At 46.5% G+C, this 23,096-nt stretch overlaps 2 protein-coding genes across 3 annotated transcripts in view; both read right to left on the minus strand.

The window, feature by feature from the left end:
* Positions 1-41: 41 nt before the first annotated feature.
* On the minus strand, positions 42-10,306 carry VPS4A (vacuolar protein sorting 4 homolog A). 2 transcript variants are annotated; one of them, XM_019756862.2, is made up of 11 exons: positions 10,092-10,306; positions 6,720-6,831; positions 6,477-6,624; positions 5,047-5,105; positions 4,847-4,966; positions 4,196-4,352; positions 3,455-3,603; positions 3,076-3,157; positions 2,627-2,846; positions 1,486-1,626; positions 42-890 (listed from the first exon to the last, which is right to left on the minus strand). In XM_019756862.2, the coding sequence occupies exons 1-11, from the start codon at positions 10,110-10,112 to the stop codon at positions 789-791; spliced, it is 1,311 nt and encodes a 436-aa protein (XP_019612421.1). In that variant the 5' UTR covers positions 10,113-10,306; the 3' UTR covers positions 42-788. The 2 variants fall into 2 exon arrangements, with proteins under 2 accessions (XP_019612421.1, XP_019612416.1); XM_019756857.2 differs by having other exon boundaries at positions 5,047-5,108; positions 10,092-10,304.
* Positions 10,307-15,008: 4,702 nt separating this feature from the next.
* Positions 15,009-23,096, minus strand: part of SNTB2 (syntrophin beta 2) — an 86,033-nt gene continuing 77,945 nt past the window's right edge. Inside the window, exon 7 of the mRNA XM_019756812.2 lies at positions 15,009-22,585. Within this exon, the coding sequence (XP_019612371.2) occupies positions 22,493-22,585 (93 nt within the window). The 3' untranslated portion in view covers positions 15,009-22,492. The remainder of the gene's footprint in view (positions 22,586-23,096) is intronic.

The following is a 23,096-nucleotide window of genomic DNA, read 5'->3' on the forward strand; positions in this document are numbered from 1 at the left end:
GAGCCCCAGAAAAGAGTCAAAGATGAGATCACTCAGGTGGCTCAAGAAGGGAAAAAGATTTATTAGCCCATTTCCAGGACCGAGACCCGAGGGCAGTGGCTGGGTTTAGCGTTCTCACATTCAGAGGGAAGAAAAGGCAGTAGTGAAAGCCTCCTGACTGCCTTCACTGGTTCTGCTCCACACAGCTCTGTGCTCACAAAGACCGTCCACTCCTCCTGCAGGGAGGACACAGGGCCCAGGATGCCGACCTAGGAGGGTGTGAATGGCTTGGCTGTACTCTTGGCCTCTATAGGCAGAGCTTGGGCTGGGGACCCAGGGCATCAGCCATTCTGTTCACAGGAGCAAAATTGGGTCTAGAAGGAACAGGCTGTGGGGGCTTCTGCACCAACCCCAGCACGGGCTGCTCCCACTCCTTGATGCTTCCAGGTGATTTTAACTTTATTTATAACCAAGACGAAAATCCAAGCAGCATTAATTTAGGGGAACAACAACAAAAAAAAGGTTAAAAAAAAAACCACGGAGGGGTAGGACAAGGAGTTGGTGAGCATCCGGAGGAGGAGGAGGAGGAGGAGGAGGAGGAAGAGCCAATATTCCACTGGGTGCCGAATGAACTTCTGCGTCTCTGGCCGGGGAGCCCCTTCCTGCTCCTCGGCTGGCGACCAGACAGCAGAGGGGACACTGCAGTATCTTTAGGATGAGCCCTGGAGCCCTGACTGGCCACCGACTTGGGGACTGCATGAATTTACCCCAATCAACCTCCCACATTCGCCATCACCCGCGTGAAGCTTTTAACTCTCTTGTCCAAAGTCCTCTGAGAATTTCTTCACTTTCAGGAGGTCATCTGCATTCACAGTAGGCCGGGTGGTGGCCAAAGACCGGAGCATGTCCGACTGCAAAGACAAGAGCGTGTGGCTGAGGAGCAGCCGGGCTCCAGGGCCTCAGCCTCCCAGCGTCGCAGACCCCTGCAGTCCAAAGTGGGAAGAGGCCTGCTTTCGAGGCCAGCCGCAGCCGCAAACGCAGAATGCCTGTGGTGGCCTGGTTTCTGCCTGGATGCCTTCTGTGACAGGGACGCTCTTCCCCCCTGAGGCAGCTCATGGCATTTGCAGACGGGCCTGTCTCTGGTCTGAGAGAATCTAAGCTCCCTTCATCTCTTAGCCCCAGTGGGAAGCTCTTTCTAACTGCACACCCACCACACCAGCCACAAAAGCAGACACCTGCCACACAGAATGAGCAAGTCCATCTGCAAGACTCAGATGAGGAGAGGTGAAGACCAGTCAGGTGAGAGGTGCCTGTGCCACTGCCTCAGGTCAAGCAGGGTGAAGTACGTTTACTGGTCCCTTCTGTGTACAAAGCAAGCCAAACCCACAGAATGAGGCAGTCACAATAGCCCAGGACAGAGAAGGGAAGAAGCTTATTTTTATTCTTGGACTCAAGCCCCCAATTCTCTGGGCTCTGTGCGGTCCCCTCTCCCAGCTGGCCACTTACCATGCAAACCACAGGCTCTAAGAGTTTGTCACCAGGGACATCCATCCAAGTCATCTCTATGGCCCCTGGGTCCCCTGGCGAGCATGGGGTCAGGAGGTCGTCGATCATAACGCTGGGGTTGGTGCGGGAAGGACCACAGACCTGAAACCAAACAGGAGTTTGACTGGCTAGAGGGGAAGGGGCAGGCCACCTCAGATTTCTGAGTCCTGAAGAAAAGGTAACGGTAGGATGTGAATGAATGCCTGGGTTCCTAGGTCACAGTCGGAGGAGGGATGGGCTCTTTCAAAACTCTCGGGCTGAGTCGTCAAGTGACTCAAAGTCTGATTTCAGAGGTTCATGACTAGCATGCTATTCCAACCAGTTTTCTAGAATCTTAATTTGTGGTACAAAATGCCTTAATAGCTCCTCTTTCTCATTAACTCATATCTCACCATGAATGCAGTGACATCAAAAATGGTTTTCCAATCGAAATCTGCCCCATTGGCAACACTCTCCCAAACATCTGAAGGCTCATCCCCTCACCTCCTTCAACTCTTGACCCCAGTGTCACCCAGTGTGGCCTATTTTTTAAGAGTGCAACCTGCCCATCCCCCTCCAAACCTGGGAAATGCCAGGCCTCCCTTTCTCTGCTCTATCTTCGCCCTCCCCACCCTCTGTTTGTTGCCTGTCTCCCCCAGAGAGAGGAGGGCAGGGGTTTCTGTCTGCCGTGGTTGGTCATGACTGCCATCCCATCATCTAGAACGAGGCCAAGCACATAGTAGGACCCTCGGCAGACACCCAACAGAGGTCTGCTGGGTGAATGAAGTTCCTCCTCACAGTGTGTGATTTCGTACCCACCCCTTTGCAGACACTGACAGCCCGCACTGACTGCGGGAGTAGCAGAGGGGACAGCAGGTGCCACAGCACCCTGTCCTCTAAGTTCACACAATCTGAGGTGTCATCCTCAAGCAAGGAGAACTACAGGGAAGGGGAGAGTAGGTACGATCTCAGCCCCTGGAGCCAGAGGGCTCACAGTGCACTTGCCCTTGGTTCTCGAGGAGACCTAAGAGGCTGTGACCTGCGCAGCCAGGGAGCTGGCAAAGCAAGCTGATATCCCTTTTCCTCTGATGCTTCCTAAGCAGTTCCTCGCGGGCCCACTCACCTTCTTGAAGTGTGTTGCTGACTGTACTTTTCGAACGGGCTGCATGAGGGAGTCCCGCACGATGATGCTGATGTCTGCACCTGAGTAGCCTTCTGTCTTTCGGGCCAGCTCGTGGATATTGGCTTCCGTGAGGTTGTGGGGCGTGCTACCCAGATGCAACCGGAACATCTGGGCACGGGCGGCCTCCTCCGGCAACGGGATGTAAATCCGCTTTTCAAACCTAGAGAGCCAAGCACGAGGCTGGACTTGAGAGCGGATGGCGGAATGGTCTTAATGAAGAGGCACAGGGGGGCCCTCCAGAAACTGGCTTCACTCAGGGCTCTGCTCACTGTGCAGACACAGAGAAGCCTCCAGAGAAATGGAGTCAGGCTGCACCCCCGGCTGCCAGCAGCGGGTCAACCATGGCTGGAGCAAGACCTCAGCCCCTGGCTCCTACTGGGAAGACTCACCTCCTTCTAATGGCCGAATCCAACACCCATGGGATATTTGTGGCACCGAGAACCAAAGTCCCATCGTTGTTATTCCCCACCCCTGTGGAGAAAGGGGGACAGACATGGATTCAGAACACTTGGAAGGATCAGTCAAGGCCGGCGGGAAGGACCTCAGGGGCTTTATGTTCTGAACTAGAGCCGTCCCTGTGCCACCTCTCGCCTTGGCCTGCTGGCCTCGGGAAGGGTGGAGAGGTGGTGGGCGAAGGCCTGAGACAGAGAGCTGAGGACTGCTTCCCTCCACCCTAAGGACAACCGAATCCAGCCGCAGATACATAATGAGACCCTGGCTGACTGTAGGTGGACCAAGAAACAGGAGGAAGCCCAGCACAGCACACACCCTGCATCTGGACCAGGAACTCCGTTTTGATCCTTCGGGCAGCCTCGCTCTCATTTTCGTTGCGGGATCCACAGAGGGAATCCACCTCATCGATGAAGATGATGGACGGCTTGTGCTGCCTGGCCAGCTCAAACAGGTTCTTGACCAGCCTATAGGGTGAGAAATGCACTTGGGACCTGGACACCTGCACACATGCCCAGCGAGGGTTCCAGTCACCACTTCTCTCCTCTCGCCCTTCCCACGGGGAGGTCGAGGCCACAGTCATGCTTGGATTTCAGAAGAACTGGTGGTAATAAATCCTCTGGCAGCACTGTACCAAGAGGAAAAGCAAGCCTTGGCGTCAGCTTCAATCCTGGCAGCCCCATTCATTAGCTCTGGACTTAGGACAAGTCACTTCCCTTCCTCTCAGCCTGTTTCATCATCTGCAAAATGGGAGCCGGTGTGGGGAATGAATTAATAATATAAAGTCCCCAACAGATGACACTCACCTGACACCCAATTATTGTGAATGCCGTTCCCTTCCCTCCGAGAGTCCTCCTCTCTCCCAAGTTCCCTTCCACTTTCAGCTGTGTTGGTCAGAGCAGTGCCCCACCCAATGAGCTAGCAAGATACCCCTCTGCTGGCTACTTCTCCCTGAAATCCAACAGGAGCTCCTCTGGGAGGTGACTCCAGGGGCAAGGAAGCTGAGCCACCAGCAGCTGCCGGGGCTGCCAGCAGAGCAGGGCCTGGCGGCAGACTTACTTCTCACTCTCCCCCAACCACTTAGACATCAAGTCTGAGGAGGACACAGAGAAGAAGGTGGAGTTGTTGGCCTCTGTTGCCACCGCTTTTGCCAGGTAGGATTTCCCTGTGCCAGGGGGTCCAAAGAGCAGTATCCCTCGCCAAGGGGTACGCTTGCCTGCAAGAAAGAATAAACTGAGGCTTCCTCCTGATTGGGGAAGGGGAACAGAAAAAAGGAGAGGGGCCTTTGTCACTGTAAATACAGTCAGAAAAGAAAAGTTTCCCAAGATAACTGACTCTAAGAGCAAAGGCATAAAGGGAACTAAATTACCTGCCAACAGCTCGGTCCTAGCCCTGGCTCATGACCCCAGTGACTTTGCAAAGTGACACGGGCTGGCTGGCACTGGGTCCTGATGCCCACCCACTGGGACAGTAAAGTCAAAGTTCTAGTCATAAAGGTTCTGATACCAGAGAGAAGCCAAGGGTTAGCTGACTGCAGGGGGCAGGGCCGTTCCTGACTGGGACACACAGGACAGCCAGGCCTTGCCTGCTAAGGACAAAGGGAGTCCAGTCACCACCTGCTCCAGGACACCTTCAGAGTGGGCGCACCGAGCTGGTTCCCTCAGAAGCCTGATGTTTTTACATCGACGCCTACAGTGGCTCAATGCTTACCTGTGAACAAGTGTGGGAATTTAATTGGCAAAATGACAGCTTCTTTGAGGGCCTCCTTGGCCCCCTCCAGCCCAGCCACATCATTCCACCGAATGTTGGGCTTCTCCATCACGACAGCACCTGCGGAGGGAGGCAAAGCCGTCGACCTGGAGCCCAGCCCCACGTCCCCCTCCCATTGCCACGGGGCTCGAGCCTCTTACCCATAAGTTGTTCTTGCAGCTTCTTTTTCTCTGGATTATCCCCTTCGCTGTCACTATCACTGCTGGGAAAGGCAAAAGAAGACGACAGGCTGGAGCAAGAGTCCGTTGGCAGGAAGTTCTCAGAGCGAGGCCGGGCTCTGGCTGCTAGCACGGTGGTAAAGGGATGCTTTCCCTGCTCAACAGGGGTGACAGACCCACAGACAAGGACCCGAGGACATTTGGGGCCCACAGTGGATCCTCTGGGAAACTCTCACACCCCATCCTCGTTTCTTCATTAGCGGAATAAGAATAGAGGTGTGTGCCCTCTCTAGAGGCGGGAAAGGGACATGTGCTTTGGCTGGACTTCAAGAGCAGCCGGGCAAGCCATTGGAGTTGTCACTGGCCTCTCACATGGACCCAAACCCAGGCAGCAAGTGGCTCTGACTCGGAGAAGAGGTTAGTCTTTTTAAGTCTAAAGGAAGCATCTGGACAAGGAACAAGTCCCTGTGCTGACGCCAGGGCCAGTTCCTGTCTGGCTGTAAGTGATTTGCTGTCCTCACCACCCTGGGAGCCCTCCTGGAGATGTCAGGTCTCCTGCCCCCTCCTCAGTGTGTCTCCCACTCCAGGGAATCCTCTCCACTCAGGAGCAGAGCCTCTCACCTCTGGTGAGGCAGCAGACACAATACCCACCGCTCTCCTACTCCATGACCTTCCTGCCCAGGGCCCTCTCCCCGCCTCAGGATACCACTGGCCTTTGTGTTCAGCTAACGGGCATCTCCATGGTGGGTGAACCACAGACGTGAGGAGAGAAACTGGATGGAACACTGGCTTTGGAGTCAGAAACAGAGGCCCTGGGTGTGGGTCTAGACTCCATCAAGTACCAGCTCTGTGACCTTGGCAATCTTTGAAGCCCTGAGTCTGGTGCATTGCCTGTCAGGTGAAGATGACAACTATAGTGACAACAGCAGGTGACATTTATTTAGTCCTAATTGCATGTCAAGCTCTATTCTCAGGGCTTCACCCCATCATCTCATTTGCTCCTTAGAGCAACACTCGGAGGGAGGTCCCATTATCTTCTCCCTCCTACAGATGAGGAGCCTGGAGGTACAGGGGGGTCATGGCATTTGCCCAAGGTCACACAGTGAGGAAGTGGCAAAGCTGGGTATACCCGAGGAGTCTGGCTAAAGAGTCCAAGGCTCATAACCTCCACGATGGCCCCCCATCCCAGCTCCAATGAGGTAACCAATGAGGTAGTGTACATGGACGTATTCTAGACAGTGCTTGATGAAAGTGCATGGGCATTATCACGTTTGTCAGTGGGATTCTCCAAAAGAAAGGTGCTGTACAAGCCCAAGGCAGCATCAGCACCAAGCACGACAGCGACACAGGAAAGGGGCACCTGCTCGTGGGGTCCCGGGTCCTGGATGGGTCCTCCACTCTTCCACACTCACCCCTTGCTCTCACTCTGATTCTCTTTGACTGGCTTCTTGCCGTGCTTCTCTTTGTTCCGTAAATAATCCTTCAGCTTCTCTGCCCGGTCTAGGTACTGCATGCACTTGGCTCGAATGCTCTCCTTGGCCTTGTCGCTGTGTGCCTCATCTGCAAAAGGGGAACCAGAGAGGGGCTCTGTGAGTCCCCGGCGCCTGTCCTTGCACAGCGGCTCGGCACTGGGCAGGGCCCCATGTGGGACTCACATTTGATAGCGTGTAGGAAATACTCCACGGCGTGCTGGTACAGCCGGAGTGCCTCTTCATAATTCTTGGCTTTATCCTCTTCTGTGGCTTTGGTCACCAAGTCAATGGCTTTCTGGAAAGGTAAAGCAAATAGCTCAGAGTTTCCCAAGAGATCCAGAAAGCCCCTGGGTTCCCAGGCAGAAGGAATACATTGATGAGAGAGATTGCCAGGCCTGGGACTTTGTCAGTCGGCCTACTTTTCCAACATGAACTAGAAAGGCCTTTAAAGAAAGCTTTAATAGACAGCCATCCCTCTTCACAATACACTCAATACAGTGAAAAGCGACCTCCTTCTCAGTCCTGACTCTGAATTTCAGCAAATGGAAGCCTGGTCAAGCAGCTCAGGTTAGGACTCAGAGGGAAAGATTCCTTTCTATTCCATGCCTCAAGGTAAAAAGAAATGGACCTGGACTCAGAGCCTAGAACAGGGGAAACAGCAGAACCTATTGGTATCTGTGTTGCTCAGCATGGAGGCCAGAAACAGCACTTGACCTCAAGGGCCAGAGAAGACCCAGTCAGCTAGGAAAGTCCATCAACTTGAGTTTTATGAGATGGACTTAAAGGGATCTCTGCTTCCTTCTACTGGCCCAGCCTGCTTCTCTAGGCTGAAAAGAGAAGACGGTTTTCTTCAAGTTGATCGCTAGGGAAGAGATGCTTAGACACGTGTGTCAATACACCAGTATCTGCAGTGCATATACCCCAGAGGTATATTATGTGCTGCCAACTGAGGGGAACGATCCTCCGGAATCTTCTAAGAACTCTGAGAGTGTCTCTGTGCGTCTCATAAATCCTATAGGCTTGTGCTCTAGACTGAACTTAGGGCATACTGTATCTTTCAGGCATCTGCCCCACACCTACATATCCAGTTTTGGAAACCAGCTTCACAACCCAGGAAGTATTACCAGAATTATCCTCCTCAAGCTGATACAGCACTAGACACCAGGTGGGCGGATCCCACTGTATACACACAGTTCCGTCCACAGCAAACAACAAACCTCCTGACCAGCTCTTGGCAGGGCCCAGGCATTTGTGCAGCCCTTCCCCATCTGAAAATAAGAAGTCTCAGAAAGAAAGACACAGATAGCTCTACAAAACTAACAGACGGGTAGGTTAGGCCAGGTTGATGTTAACTCACCAGGTTGAAGAGATGAGGAAAGATGAAAGAATGCTGACTACTATTTTCAAGCTTCAGCGCTCTCCACTACCTACAAGTAGAGAACGGCTAGGAGCCCTGAACCTTCTGGGCTAGTCATCAGCTTAAACACAAGCTTCACTGTCTACTCTCTGCGCCACGATGGCCCTTCAGATAAGACATGAAAGGGGGGTTCCTTTCCCCAATGGCTTCTCTTCTCCAGAACAAACACTCCCAATTCCTTGGACTTTGTCACTCCATTCACCTTCTTGGTTAGTCTCTGAGAACCCCTTAGTTCTGCAGTGGTGTTGCCATTTCTGGGGATGGGGGAATAGAAGAGACAGGGGAATAGTGGCACTAAGTTATTTGTGGGCTGGCACACGGGGTAGGTCTGTCCTTTTGAAAGGGGGGGCTCAGAACAATAGTCCAGGTGGCAGAGCGCCCAGGTGGCAGAGCAGGCCCATGCCCTCCCTCCTTCTTGATGCTCTTTAATTAATGCACCTAAGAGTACATTAGATTTTTTTAGCAACCATATACAGCTTTTCACGTATAAGATGCCTCAGTAGCAATTTAGGGGAACAGTTTTGCATAACAGGAGGGTAAGGTGACGAAACTAACAGCCCTGCCACATTTCTAGTAACAAGTACTGCAAAGGACAAGGATGAAAGAAAAGGGTTACGAAGATGTAACAGAGGAGCTGGCAAACTTTCTGCATACAGTAAATATTTTAGATTTTCCTGGCCATACAACCTCTGTAGCAATGACTCAACTCTGCCTTGGTAGCCCAAAAACTGCCGTAGATAATATATAAATGAATGAGCAGGGATGTGTTCCAATAAAACTTTATTTATAGACACTGAAATATGACTTTCATGTATCATGAAATATCCTTTCAGCTTTTTTAAAAATGTGAAAACCTACAACATCATGTTACATGAAAGAAGCCAGTCACAAAGGACTACATATTGTATAATTTCCATTTATATAAAATGCCCAGAACAGGCAAATCCATGGGGACAAAAGTAGATTAGTGGTTGTCAGGGGCTGGGAGGGATAGAGTGGTTGGGGGAGTGACAGCTACCGGGTGCAGGATTTCCTTTTGGGATGATGAAAACGTTCTAAAAGTGATTGGGTGATGGTTGCACAACTCTGTGAATATACTAAAGGCATTGAATCAAACACTTTAAATGGGTGAATTGTATGGCACACGAGTTAGATCTTAATAAAGCTGTTTCTTCAAAAAAAAAAGTGAAAACAAACTTTTAGCTCACAGGCCATACAAAAACTGTCTAGGCAGGTGGGACCTGCAGGTGGAAGTTTACTCACTGTTCCCACTTCTTTCTCCACCTGAAGTGACTAACCATCCCTCTTCTACCTCCAGGTATCTGAATGCTACCCATCCTTTGATAATACCGTCAAATGCCTCTTCTTCCATGAAGTCTTGCCTCACTCCTGCAAGCACTGTATCTGTCATCACTTACTGAGCACTTACTATGCAGTTGGCACCGTATTAAGGATGCTTTACCTGAATTAATCTAGAGCCACTGTCACAACAACCCTACAGGGTATTACCCCATTTTACTGACAAGACACCGGAGAGTCCAGGATCGTGTAACTCGCCCAAGGTCACATGCTAGTGAGTGGCAGAGCCGAGATTCAAACCCAGGTCTGAGGCCTGAGTATGTTTATGTTTTCCGGCCCAGCAAGACTGGCCGCACCTGGAGAACGGGTCAGTCATGCATCCAGGTGGCGCCACCCCAGCACCACCCTACACGATCTAGGGAATGAAAGGAGGGTCGTTGGCCGTTGGCCGAGAAGAAGAAATCGCAGACCAGGGAAGGAGCGGGGGTTTGTTGGGAGGCAGGAGGGGGGAGAGCGAGCAGCCGGACCGCGGGCCCGAGCTTCCCGGACGGTGCCTGTGAAACCGGGATGAGGCTGAGCCCCACGGCGGTACCACGGCGCCAGCAGCACATAGCGGCCGGGGACTCCGCCCGGCCAAGGAGTCCGGGCGTTCTGGATGGGAGGCGGCCCTCGGCTCCGAGCGGGTGAACACAGAAACGGGCGGAGGCGGCGACAGGGCGGCTGGGCGAGGGATGCGAGACTGGTGCTTCGAGGAGGCCCTCCGCCCGCCCGGCTGCCGGCCCGCAGGCCCAGCCGCGCCTCCTTCGGCCTCCTCAAGCCAGCCGGGCCGCGCCGAGTACCTGGAGGGTTGACGTTGTCATTTCATCTCCTGGGTCCGACTCACACCCCGCGGTGCTGTTTGCGGCGTCGGTCCGGTCCCGGAAAGCCGAGGTGCTGGGTCCGGCACAAGGAGCCCGGCGGGTCCGCGCTGGACGCGGGGAGGATGGGCGCTGGCAGCCGGAGCCGAGTCTGAGGACGAGCGAGGAGTGCGGCCCAGAGCGGTCGGGCCCGAGCAGCGCGCCTGCCCCCCGGCGGCCACGGACCGCACTGCAGGCACCGCTCTCCGCGGCCACAGGGCAGCTTGGGCGAGACCGGGGTAGGGGGTGTGTCGGGGTGGGACGGGGGCGGGGCCGGGAGCCCGGCGAGGTTGGGGTGAGGGCGGGGCAGGACGAGGGGGCGGGGTCAGGGGCAGGGCGGGTGCGTAGAATCTTCAAGTCATAGACCCCACTTCGAATAAAACAGCACCTATAGGGTAGTTTTACTGGCATAGTAAACCTCAGTTCCAAGAGCTTTAAGTTCCTGATGTTTAATACGATATACTAATAATTAGTATCTACCTTTTCTGGCTTTGGGAGGAATGAATGAGCTAGCTACACAGTCCCTGGTAACTTATTATGATGCCCGTGGCTCTATCTAAAGGTAGTTTTTGTTGGTGGTGCTTTTTGTTGTTGTTGTTGTTAATATTAACCCTTCTACTACTTTTCTCTTTAGGAAAGTGGTTTCCTTAAACCTCCACAGCTGGGGGCTTTACCCCACTGAACTTCGGTATAGCAGATTGTTCACATTCGTTCGCTTGATAATATTTAGTCAATATACACTATGTGCCAAGTTCTGCGCTAGTTTCTGGGGATACAGCAATGACCGAAACAGCTCTAGGGGTGCCTGCAGTCTGAGCAGAAAGATGATGTTCATCAGGAAAAATCAAGTCATAAGCATGTTGAGGCATGTGTGTGAAGGTCCATGTGCTATGTGAGCTTTTCACAGGCAACCTGCAGAAGATAAGGGGTCAGGAAAGGCTCCTATTTAAGTGGAGGTTTGAGGCGGGTGAGGAAGAGCATTCTGGGTTGATGAGACAGCCTGTGCAAAGGCCCTGAGGCCCTGAGGAGGCCACTGGTAGAATTTAAGAAACTGGAGGAAGGCTAACTGTAGCCAGAGAAGAGAGTAAGTCAAAGTTTGATGTGAACTGATGGTGGGGAGTTGGGCAGGGGCCAGGACGTTTGGCTATGGTCAAGATTTTGGGTTTTATCCTAAGAACAATGGGAAACTTTTTTTTTTTTCTTGATAGATGACTCTAGCCCTAGAATACAGAACAGTTTGCAGGGATGAGGTGGCTATTTTATATGAAGCTATTGCAGTAGTCCAGAAGAGTGAGGGAAGTTTGGACTAGGAGAAGTTTGGAGAGACACACACAGAATGGGGAGGTTTTGGGAGATAAATTATAAGCACTTGGGAATGGATTTGATATAAGGTATGGTAAGGGGCAGGAGGGGACAGAGATGAGTCTGGGTTGCTGGCTTCAGCACCTGGACCAATGGTGGTGCTACTGAGATGGGGAATACTGGACAAAGACTATGTTTTGGCATGTGGAGGAGTGAGAAATAGCATGAGTTTGAGGTGCCTTTGAAATGTCAAATGTCACATGTATGCATCTGGAAGTCAGAAGAAAGATGAGGGCAGGAGATGCACAGCTGGGAGACATCTGGGTATAGATGGGAATGGAAGCTGTGCAAATAAGATCTCCAAGGGGAGAGGAGAGTGTAGGGTGAGAGTTTAGGACAGAGCTTGGAGGTTTGTTGGCTGACAAGAGGAGGATGAGCCTGCAAAAGCTCAGAAAGAGCTGGAGAGGTAGGATAGCCAGAAGAGTGTCCTGGAAGTCAGAGGAGGGGGCAAGAGAGCTGTGGGTTAGACGAGGGGAGCACAGCACCTAATGAGCTAAGGTAAGACACTGACCACCTCGGCCAGAGATGTTTCGGTAAGTGATGGAGGCAGAAGCCACACTGCAGTGGGCCGGCAGTGAGTGGGTCGTGAGGAAATACAGTCTATGAGAAGGCACAACTCATTCAAGAAGTTTGGGGAAAAGAAAGGGAGGCCTACAGCAATAGCTGCAGTTGTGGGGTCCAGAAAGGAGTTTTTGATGGTTGTCAATGTGAGAAGAGTTGAACATGTTTGAAAAACTGATAGGAAGAATTTAGTAAAGAAGACTAGCTAATGGGAATGGGATCAAAGCATAGGCAGGACTGGCTTTAGGCATTATAGGAGTGAGGGAAGGATGGTAACAAGAAGTTGGGAGAGTACCTTTGGGTGGCTTCTATTTTCTCAGTGAATTAGAAGAGAAGCTGCAGAGGGAGGAGTTGGGAGGCCTGGAATTTGGGGAGAGTAAAGATGGTTTGAAATCATTTCAAGTGAACCAACAGTGATCAGTGTTAAGGGCAAACCTGGTAAAAGCTGGCAACCTCTATAAATGTATAGAGGTACCAATTTGCCTTGGATTTTTCTCCCCAGTACTCAGCTATTCATGTGCAGGGAGATGGCGGGATTCACCCAGGTGGCTCCTATGAAAATAGAGCAGCAAGGGAATTCACAAGCTTGGCTAGTGTTATACTACAATGGCCGGCTATGGAATCAGCCAGGTAAGGTGGGAGGTGAATAGAGAGAAGAGTCAATGGATTAACTGAGGACCTAAAATGTTAAAGGATAGTCACAGTGAGAGCATGCTGGAAAGGGATGCTTCAGGTACTGATTTCGGAAATGGCTGTTTCAGCAATAATGCAGTCCAGGGGGTGACCAAGGGAGCAGGGAAATGGTGAGATGGTGTGAGGGGCCGTCATCGCACATCGGAGATCGAGAACCAAAAAGCCAGTGTATTGAGCATCCCTGTGGACGCGAGTCAGGATAATGACGGGAGTGGCAGGATACGGCCTTTGATGAGTCTGGGTAAGAAGGGAAGGCACACACCGTCCAAGTCACGGCCTCTTAGCTTCTACCCTGAACACTCTGCTCTTTCAGACACTGACAGAACTGAATGGGGACACTTTCATTTGCTGTTATGGCACCTGGCAGTCACTGTCCTTTTGCATCACTGAGAGGACAGGGCTGGGTATTTTCCAGGGGACTGGCACAAGATAGGTACTCATTTACTATCTGCTGGGAGCATTAATAATTAAGAATTAATACATGAGATGGGCTGCGCAAGTTGGAAGACGGAATTAAAATGAAAAGTCTCTACAATTAGAAGAGGACTGTATTCATTTGCTAGGGCTGCCATAACAAAATACTGTAGATGGGTGGCTTTAAACAATAGAAATGTATTTTCTCACAGTTCTGGAGGCTAGAAGTCCAAGATCAAGGTGTTTAGCAGTGTTGGTTTCTTCTGAGAACTCTTTCCTTGGCTCACCCATGGCCACGCTTCTGCTGTGCCTCACAGGGTCTGCTGAATCAGCTCTTCAAAGGCCCTTTCTCCAAATACAGTCACATCTGAGGTGTTGGGGGTGGGCTCAGCATATGTATTTTGGCAGGGCACAATTCAGCCCATAGCAAGGGCTGGGTTTGTGATCCACTGGCGGTGTTCATCTTCTCTTTGTTCTGCCTACTCAGCTTTCTTGGACCTCTTGCTTAGCTTCTGTGTTTCATGAGCCTGCCATCCAGATACAATCACCCTGCTTATCAGGCAGAGCTTCCCAGAGGACGCTCCCCCCCAGAGGAAGCTCTGTCCTGAGTAGCTGCTTTTGATGGCAGGAAATGGGATCTCCTCCCCTCTCACTTGGTCATCCAATGTTGACTTTCTCCTTAGACAATGGCTTGAAAACAGTCTCTGAGAACCCCTTAGTTCTGCAGTGGTGTTGCCATTTCTGGGGATGGGGGAATAGAAGGGAGAAGGGAATAGTGGCACTAAGTTATTTGTGGGCTGGCACATGGGGTATGTTTAGGCTTGATGATTCTGAATCAGATCAGTAACTTCATGTTCTAACTGTCTCACAAAGCAGAAATCAGATTCTCAGCTCCCACACTTTGGCTAGAAAATTATTGACTTGCAAATGCAGAATTCTATTTGCCCTTTCTTGCACAGCACTTTTCTAGATTGGATTCTGATACTGAGAATTTGGCACTTGTTGTAAACGCAAGCTTGGACCAGTCAAACAACTGCTTAGCTAATATAACCTAATAAAATCAGAATATATGAATTCCAGTGTTCTAGAACTCGTGTCAAGGAGTAGGTTCCTGACAATTTCTTAAGGAACCCTGGATGGGGCCGAGAGAGTGTGGAAGAGGAGGAACAAAAACTAGGTTCACTGAGTAACATTTTAGAGAGGCAGGACCAAGGCCAAATTTTGCTGAGGTATCACGCAAAATGAGTGACTGACACCCAAATTAACGGAACACTGACGATTCCTAATACGATTCCTGAGAAACCGTCTCTGCTCTCACTCCTCTGTGTGATTCAAAGTATGATAAAGCTCTCATCACACATAAAGTCACTGGTGGAACTAGAACCAAAACTGAGTTTTTAAGTTTGGAGTTGCCCGAAATCTGCTTTAAAATGGCACCAGAAGAGACTGATGAGACATGACAACCAAATGCGACATGTGATACTGAATGGGATCTCGTGCCAGAAAGGAAAAAAACATTGTTGGGACCATTGGTACCATTTGAATGGGGTCTGTGGATGGATGGGGTGGTAGTGTTGTACGAATGTTGGTTTCTTAATTGGGAGAGCCGTATGGTGGCAGGGCAGTGTCCTTGTGTTTGGCAGGTACACACTAGAGAGTTTAGGGCTGAGAGAGCATCATGTCAGAAAAAGACAAGAGAGGGTAATGGAGCCAATATGGTAAAATGTTAACAATTGGGAAATTTGGGTAAAGGGGAAGTAGGAGTTCTTTGTACTGTTCTTAAAACTTTCCTGTAGGTTTGAAACTACTTTAACATAAAAAAATGAAAAATTACAAGTCTAAAAGCAATTTTTTTATTTACAATATAAAGGTTACAAAGGTATATATGTATTTATATATAATACCCTTAAGTTACAAATTTTCATTGTAATATACAATGCTATATGTTGACATGCAACTCAAGGGAAAGTGTTGTCTATGCATTTGTATTTATAGAGTACACATACATAAAGCTTTTTTTTTTTTTTTTAAAGAACATAAGTACTGCCCTGTTTTATGCCATGGGTTTTGATTTGGTAGTCTGGTGATGCCAGAAGATTTGGAACTTAAATTTTAAACAATACTTAAAGTCTTGTTTAAATACCAGGTTCTAAAAAGAAGGAAAAAAACAGACCACCACATACTTTTAATTCTTTGTAGAAGTATTATTCTAGCTTTCTAAGTCTTAATACTTAACAAAAATGAAAACTGCATGGGACAGAATACAAGCGAGTGGGTATAATCAGAGTTTGCACAGATTAGCCAAAATAGGCCTTTGTAAGTAGTGGTTTGCCACGTTGTCTTCTAAAAGACCTTGGGTCTGATACCAAAAGGGGAACAATTCTTTGAGCACCAAGGTCTTATCACGCTGAACCTATTCAACAGACTGTAAACACAACACTGGAGTCCTATATTGGAGGGGGGAAAAAAATGAAACTGGTTCTTATGATAAGGGCAGATTTGCTGTAAGTTGTGAAAAGCATCATCAAGATGGATTGTGCCAATCCAAAACTTAGTTTTAATCCTATCCTCTCCCCCAAATTCTATTAATTTACAAAACAGAGGTGAAAAAGTGTAACTCACACCCAGTTGAACAGGACTGAGATAAAAGGAGAGCACTTCTTCCAACCTAGAAGGAACAGACACTCACATGACAATACTTATGTGCTGGTTCCAATATACAATCATTAGCACCCGATTGTCAAAGGGTAGGTTAAAGACCAAGACGCTGGAGGCATGACCTAACTTGGGCACACAACTCCAGGACTCTAGAAAACAAAGGGAAAGGAGCCCATGAGATGCTGTTCCCTCTGCCATTCCAATCACATAGCTCAGGTACTTTCTGGGCATAATGACGGATGTCACCTGAAAGGCTGACCCTAGTGATAAACAGAAGGCAAGCTGGATAGAAAAGGACTGTTATTGTATGAAAAGTATAGAAAAATTCAATCAACCTTTCATTTTCTTTAGGTGCCCTTTTTACTGAGTTTGAATGTCAGAGTGTTCTGGAATAAGTGAAATTTTACTAAGTTTTAAATATCTTCATTTTGATCTCTCCTTATGAAGAAACACTCCATCTATCATGTGTCAGGATTTCCAGCAAATGAGATGTTTAAGGGTTTAAGTGTGGGAATGAATGGGTCAGCACAATTTAGAAGTGGGTGGGGGAGGAGGGGAAGGGAGTAGATGAAATATACATTTAGCTTTGCTGTTTATAGTTGAAAGCAGCATTTCTTTAAAAAGACTTTTCCATTGATCCACTTTGGGCAATAGAGCATAATTGTTGTTCTTTATCTTACTACGGATATTCTACACTGTTCTCCTTCCCAAACTAGTCTCAATTTTGCATTAAAAAAATTATGATGAAAAGACCAATCTACTTAAATGTTCTTGGAGTTCTTTCATGCTGGCATGGACCAAAGACCAAGCAACCTTTTAAACATTTTGCAGTTTGCCAGATGAGCAGAACTTCAGGTGTACTCTGGTGAAACTATGAAGTGGTTACTTAACCTCTGATTGATAGATGGCATGGCATGATTGAGAAGTAATGGATTATGCGCTACTTGAGGGCAAGAACTTTCTTTTGGACCCTTCAGAGTGCCTGTGAAGAACTGTATGTACATGAATAAATGCTTATTTGATGAAAGACTGTAAAAATTAATATATTATTTAGTCCTGTAATTTCAAAATTTCTCCAAGCCTCCAAAGAACCTTTTGTCTATTCATAAGAGACTTCCATCACTTTGGAAGAGGTGAGAGAAGGGTCAAGTTCCAAGGATGTGTATGTGACTGGGATAAAAACGGACTCAAAAACTAAAAAGCATTTGTGTCAATGGGATGGAGGTTAAGATTACTATGAAACTGACTAAGGTACGTAGAGGACTCAGAAATTAGAATCTATCAGGATACCTCATCTCACAATATAATGAAGTATCATTTCTCTGTTATAGCTTTTTAGTTTCAACCAATCTACTTAGGGACAATTCAAGGATTACAGTTCATATGGTAGGTTTTGGTTGAATATAACCAAATGATCATTAGAGAGCAAGCAATCATTTGCAAATGGCATATTTAGGCATTACCTCAAATGTAGATTCTTTTTTTTTCTTTTTTTAAACTCTTATTTATTTTTTTAAGTGTGTCTTTCCAGGACCCATCATCTCCAAGTCAGGTAGTTGTTTCAATCTAGTTGTGGAGGGCGCAGCTCACAGTGACCCATGCGGGGATCGAACTGGCAACCCTGGTGTTATGAGCATCGTGCTCTAACCAACTGAGCTAACCAGCTGCCCCTTGATTCATTTTAAAAACCAGAATATGTTTTGGTTCAGTCACCTGAAGTGGAAAGGAAGAATAAGAAATGGCAAGAGATTAAGTTCAAGTTTATCAGTTTTGAAACAACAGAAGAAATATTTTTAAAATATTTTTTCAAGTTAACATATAACAATCATTCTTCCAGTTGGCAGTTTTGCTACGTAGTGTCAAGCAGACAAGGACACAGACGTGTGCTTTATGTGCCTATTTATTGTACCTTACCATAACTTGAAATTCAATCCTTTAATAGGATGAACTTGTATCATTTAACTGCCAGATGGTTTTTTTTAGAGGGTTTCAAATCATCTACTTAAGTAGTCTATTACAGGTATAAAATAAGTTTCACTTGATATCCTTATACCATAGGAATAGCTATATTGCTCAAGAAAACCTAATCCTGATATAAAGCGTAATTATTTTAGGACTGTTATCATCACACATTTATCAAGTGTCTATACACCCACCACAGTGAAAGATACGGCTTAAAAAGGGGAGATGGAGGGGGAAGACTGCTGCTGTCGATTTTTAAAGACGGTATGTGGAAAGCCAAAATAATTCTAGATTTCCAAGCAATTAAAATAGGGACACAGAGAGAATGGCAACAGACGGCAAATTCCTCTGCTTTCATCTTCAAGGAGCCATTATAACAATTCAAATTTAACTAAAAGAAATTTTCAAACTCAAGGTAGACTATAATACCACCTGACACATAATATACCTGATAAAGATACATAAACAGAATGAATATGACTATAGTCAAATTCAACTTTAAGCAGCATCCCAAATTTAAATAAGTCTCTTTTCTTACACAGATATTCAAATCAGACCAGAACACTATGTTGTTGAGAACAAAGAGATCTGGCATTTTACTTCTTCATTAGGGATTGAAAAAATACAAGCTTTGGCTTTCTAACCAGCCATTTCACTCGTGATTATCACTAATGGATGGCAGTGACATGGAAATGTGTACTGGATATTTGGATGGTTTAAATATTATGTACAATCAATAGCTTATAACCAGTGAAAATAACATAATTCAGCCTAAGTGTCCAAGATAAGATACAAAAAAGCAGAGAAAGTGCTTAAGTCTACAGGTCTTCCCTGAAAGCTTCAAAAAGGTTTAATTCTTTAGGTAGGTAGGGCTTTTAATAGAATTTGCATAGCAGCTTACAAGATAATTTGCTTTAAAAAATATGGAGATTCTTCTATGTTTTTGAAAACATACAAATATATCCACATGCATATAAATTAAACAAGAAGACCTGGAGGTTCTCACAAAATAAAAAATAAAAAATTCTATCATAACCTTTTCTCAAAAGTGGTCACACTTTTGTCCATCAAAACCATTTACAGTGAAACCTGTTTTTTTGGGGGGAGAAACATAATCTTGTCCAGATTCCACACAGCTTAATTTTTTTTGAAAGAATACATTTTGGTTTATTAGCTAAGTGCATTTAATCAGCTGAAAGAAAACTGTTACCATTCTGCTTAGGAGGACAAGTCAACAAAACAAATAATCAGTAACAACTTTAATCATTTGTTGGTTAGAGATTTTTCCACTTATAAAAATATAAGAAATAAATAATTCAATCTCTCCTGCCATGCAATAATTTTCAATCTACAGATGATAAAACAGGCACTATTAGAGTTTACTTGCCTAAAAAGTGCTAATACATGGCTTTGAAATAGGTGAATGACAGTTAAAGTAATAGTTTTGATTGCCTGTACGTGTCCCAATATTTAACCTGAAACTCTGTCTACTAGGTAGGTGAGTTTACAGTTACAACTATCTAATAAATACTGTATAAACATACATTAAAGTATTTCTTCATATAAAATATTAGATACTAACTTCCAGGTAAGGTTCATTTGACGACTTCAGGAAAGGACTTACCTTTTTCAGAAAAATAATAACTGAGCCTTTTTTTTAGAGGCATCTGTGTGGAATATGGAGAAGATATCTGAGCCCCAGGTCTTGGGGCACAGGACGTGGTCCATCGAAATGAGGGGACACTACTCTGCAATTCCTTTACATTCTACACATGGAAGCCCACAACACACTCAACCATTTTCCTAATTCAAAATGAAAAAGAAATGAAAAGTTAACTGTTCTATAAAAGATGTAAAATATCAAAAATGCCCATTTTTAGTTGTCATTTGAAAATAATTTGCCATATTTTGGCATCTAAATACAAAATACAAGTTGACCCTTGAACAACATGGGGACAAAGGCTGTCGACTCCCTGCTCAGTCGAAAATCCGTTTAACTTCTGACTCCCCAAGAACTAACTACAGTCATCCCTTGGTGTCCGTGGGGGATTGGCTCCAGGAACCCCCACGGATACCAAACTCCACGGATGCTCAAGTCCCTTATGTACAATGACGCAGAGCAATGCATACAGTCAGCCCTCATCAAGCACAGATTCCCAACCATGGATTGAAAATATGTCCATATTTATGAAGGCTGTCTCATTTATAAAAAGTACTTCATTTGTGGTTTGAAAATCCCACAAACACATTAACTGAAGAACAACCTGGTTGTTCCACGATTGGAAAGCTCTTGAAATATGTTAAACGAGCAGCTGAAGGGCTCTTGCTCTTGGGGGTGCCAGTGGTCAAAGGAAACCTCTCATACAATTTCATTCCATATCAAGACTCAAAAGACATTAAAAACCCTGCGGACCTTGGTTCTATACATGACAGTTTAAGCTTGAGCAAAATGAACTGAAATGCACGCACGCCTTACCTCTCCCGCCCACATTTTAATCACACCTTTTTTACAGATCTTTTTCATATAACTAATGAGGGGGTTCAAAGATCCCCCTGAAAATCTTTTAAGTGGCTTAGCCTTTCATACTGACACAGACAACCTCAATCAAATGGCTTTGCTGCAAACGTCTGTGACTGCGTCGTTCAACTTCTCAGATTAATACTACTCTCACTGCAGAGTGTCACAGTCCCTTATCTGAGGGTATTATGTGTTGAAATTCTTCTTCCAGAAATCATAGCTGGACCTTCAAGATATTTTTTTTCTTCCATGACTTGAAAACTTTTCTAGACAGAACCAAATATAGGTATATGAATTTTCAAAACATAAAAGCTCCTGAAAAGCATATTCTAGTCTAGATTCAATTTCCAGTTTTAAGTGGATCAGACAATTCATTTTTGAGACCGGAGCTGGGGGAAAACAGACATCTCTCCCTGGCCTCTGCACGTGGTTAACCTCACTGTACACAGCCGAGGAGGACTGACTGATGGACAGAGGGAAGACAACGGGGGTACAATGTCTGACTAGAACTCTCTGCTCACGAGTCTGCTCTGTCACACGTCCCACGTGTCAGTTTGCACTCAAAACAAATAGCTCATGTTTTGCATGTATTGTTGTGTTTTATTTTCCTATTTGGAGTGCTACCCTCTTCCACCCTCTGTAGTGTTCACATCCTCTTATGGCACTCCTGATAAATCTAGTAAATGAGACCTATTCCTAGATCTTTCTTCAGAGAGCACAGAGAACATACAAGCCAATATTACCTTTCCTTTCAGTTCCAGGACCGTGCTAATTTTGACATTTTATATAGCTATTACACTATTTTAAATGTTTTCAGATATATACCTCCTTCATAATTAGAAATAACAAGCTGAATGTGTTCTCCGACACCACAAAAATTAGCAAACTTACTGCTACTATGACCCAATGATGACATCTGGCAATGCTGAGCAAAACCCAGGTAGTTGTCCCATGGTCTCGTCACCCTGTGCGCTGTAGGATGCATCAATAAGCCAACACTGAGTCTTGAATTAGCAGCTACTTGTCCATGCCACTCTGCTGCCAGAGGGAGAGGGCCAGGCCCAGGATCCTATGTGGGTGCACAGAGCCAAAAGCAACTCGACGTGTTGTTTGTGCTGCAAAGCTAGCTTCACCCACAAATTCTAAACAAGCTTGCTCTCCAGCATTTATCTTCCTCCAAGTTATCTGCCCACTAGAAAAGATACCACTAAGGGAATCCCCCTCAAAGACTATTCTTCCAAACTAGGATAGATGATCTTCCTGGAATGGCAGTGATGTCCAGTTATTCGAATAGTGACCAATAAATCTCCACTAACCCTAACCAAAGGCACATTTGGTTAAGCAGTAAAAAATAGCTTAGGCTAAAATGAGGATTTTCTTTTAAAATAAATCTTATAACATCCCCTGGCTCCTACAAAGATAAAATCAGAAAACCCTAAAACAAGCAAAACTTTTCTTTCAAAGCAATAGTTTCCAATTTGCTTTTCAACTTGGTCACCACTAGAAAAGGAGTGGAAGGCAAGGCAAATCAAATTTTGCAAGTTCTAAGTCCTACAGGTAGCACTTGTGATGGCAGGGGGCATGGGGGTGGAGGTGGGGGGGATGTCGCCAGAGCCAGGACAAATGGAAGAACGCTTTGGTGATGCAACTCGAGGACTTCGTAGGGTGGAAGGAGCAAGAGAAGACAACAAATGCAACAAAATGTACAACCTATTTGGAATAACCAAGAAGCACAGGCTGCTGTAAAGTAGCACCTAGGAAGAGATAGTCGTCCTAAATGAGAGATCAAGGCTAAGTCTGAAATAAATCCTATAGGAAGAAGACAAAGAAAACAACTCTTGGACATTTGACTATGTCCAAAAAGAAAAACAATGAGACACCCTTCTTAATAAGGGAATAAACTGAATTACTCAGAAACCACGTGAGGAAACTAGACAATACATCGACAGCTTCATTTTGGAGCTTATCAGAGTCCTAGAATTTCTGGCCAAGGTAGCTTGTGAAAGGCAGGCTCTTCTTTGAACATGGTTACGGGTCAGCAGTGATTTGCAGGTCCTCGTCAAGGCACTGTGCTGGAGGAGAGAGCAAAGAGCTTTCTTTTTGTGCTTTTTTTTTTTTTTTTTGAGGTGGAAATACTTCATGTGACATTCAAGGCTCTTTTCCGACTTTTTGCTGCTCATACAAGCAGTCCCATGCGAGTGACTTTGGCCGACAAGAACGTGTGTAACACAAATACAATTGGCTTCGGACAAGAGTGCAGGTCCACGGTCTGTGAAGAAAGGACATTAATTATCATTGCCATATACAGATGCTTTAATAAACATGCAAAATAAACAAACTGAGATGTGATGTTCTACTTTGTAAAAAGAACCTGGGTAAACAATGTGCCAGAGCTACAGAAACTCTACGGGACTTGAAGCCACAGATGAAAGTACTCTCAAGTCAGGTTGTTCCAAGTCATAATTACACATGAACGTGAGGTTTCACATCAACAGTTAGGAGAGGGCTGGTGGTATACTGGGTTCCACCACGCCTGGTAGGAAGAATGAAAAAGTAGAGGACGTAAAAGGAAGGAATATCCTATGTGGACACCATGAAGTGTAGTTATTTTCCTGAGTGGGAACCACAATAAACTCATCTGAAGTGTGACCATGTATGGGTGTGAGTTTTGACACCCTTATAGGTTGTGGTGGGAACGACAACTCTTGAGGTCAGTTAGGAGCACTGCTTCTACCTTCCTCAGCACAGGGCTCTACTTTGGACAGCTGGCACCAGACACA

Source organism: Rhinolophus sinicus, linkage group LG11 (genome assembly GCF_036562045.2).
Source record: "Rhinolophus sinicus isolate RSC01 linkage group LG11, ASM3656204v1, whole genome shotgun sequence".
In the NCBI taxonomy this organism is placed as follows: domain Eukaryota; kingdom Metazoa; phylum Chordata; class Mammalia; order Chiroptera; family Rhinolophidae; genus Rhinolophus; species Rhinolophus sinicus.

Excerpts from the sequence above, each read along its gene's own strand:
- VPS4A (XM_019756857.2), bottom strand. The coding sequence starts at position 10,112 with ATGACAACGTCAACCCTCCAG. Across the intron at positions 4,353-4,846 it reads ATTCCCACACTTGTTCACAG|GCAAGCGTACCCCTTGGCGA; the intron begins GTAAGCATTGAG and ends TCTTTCTTGCAG. Across the intron at positions 1,627-2,626 it reads CAGCAACACACTTCAAGAAG|GTCTGTGGTCCTTCCCGCAC; the intron begins GTGAGTGGGCCC and ends GTTTGGTTTCAG.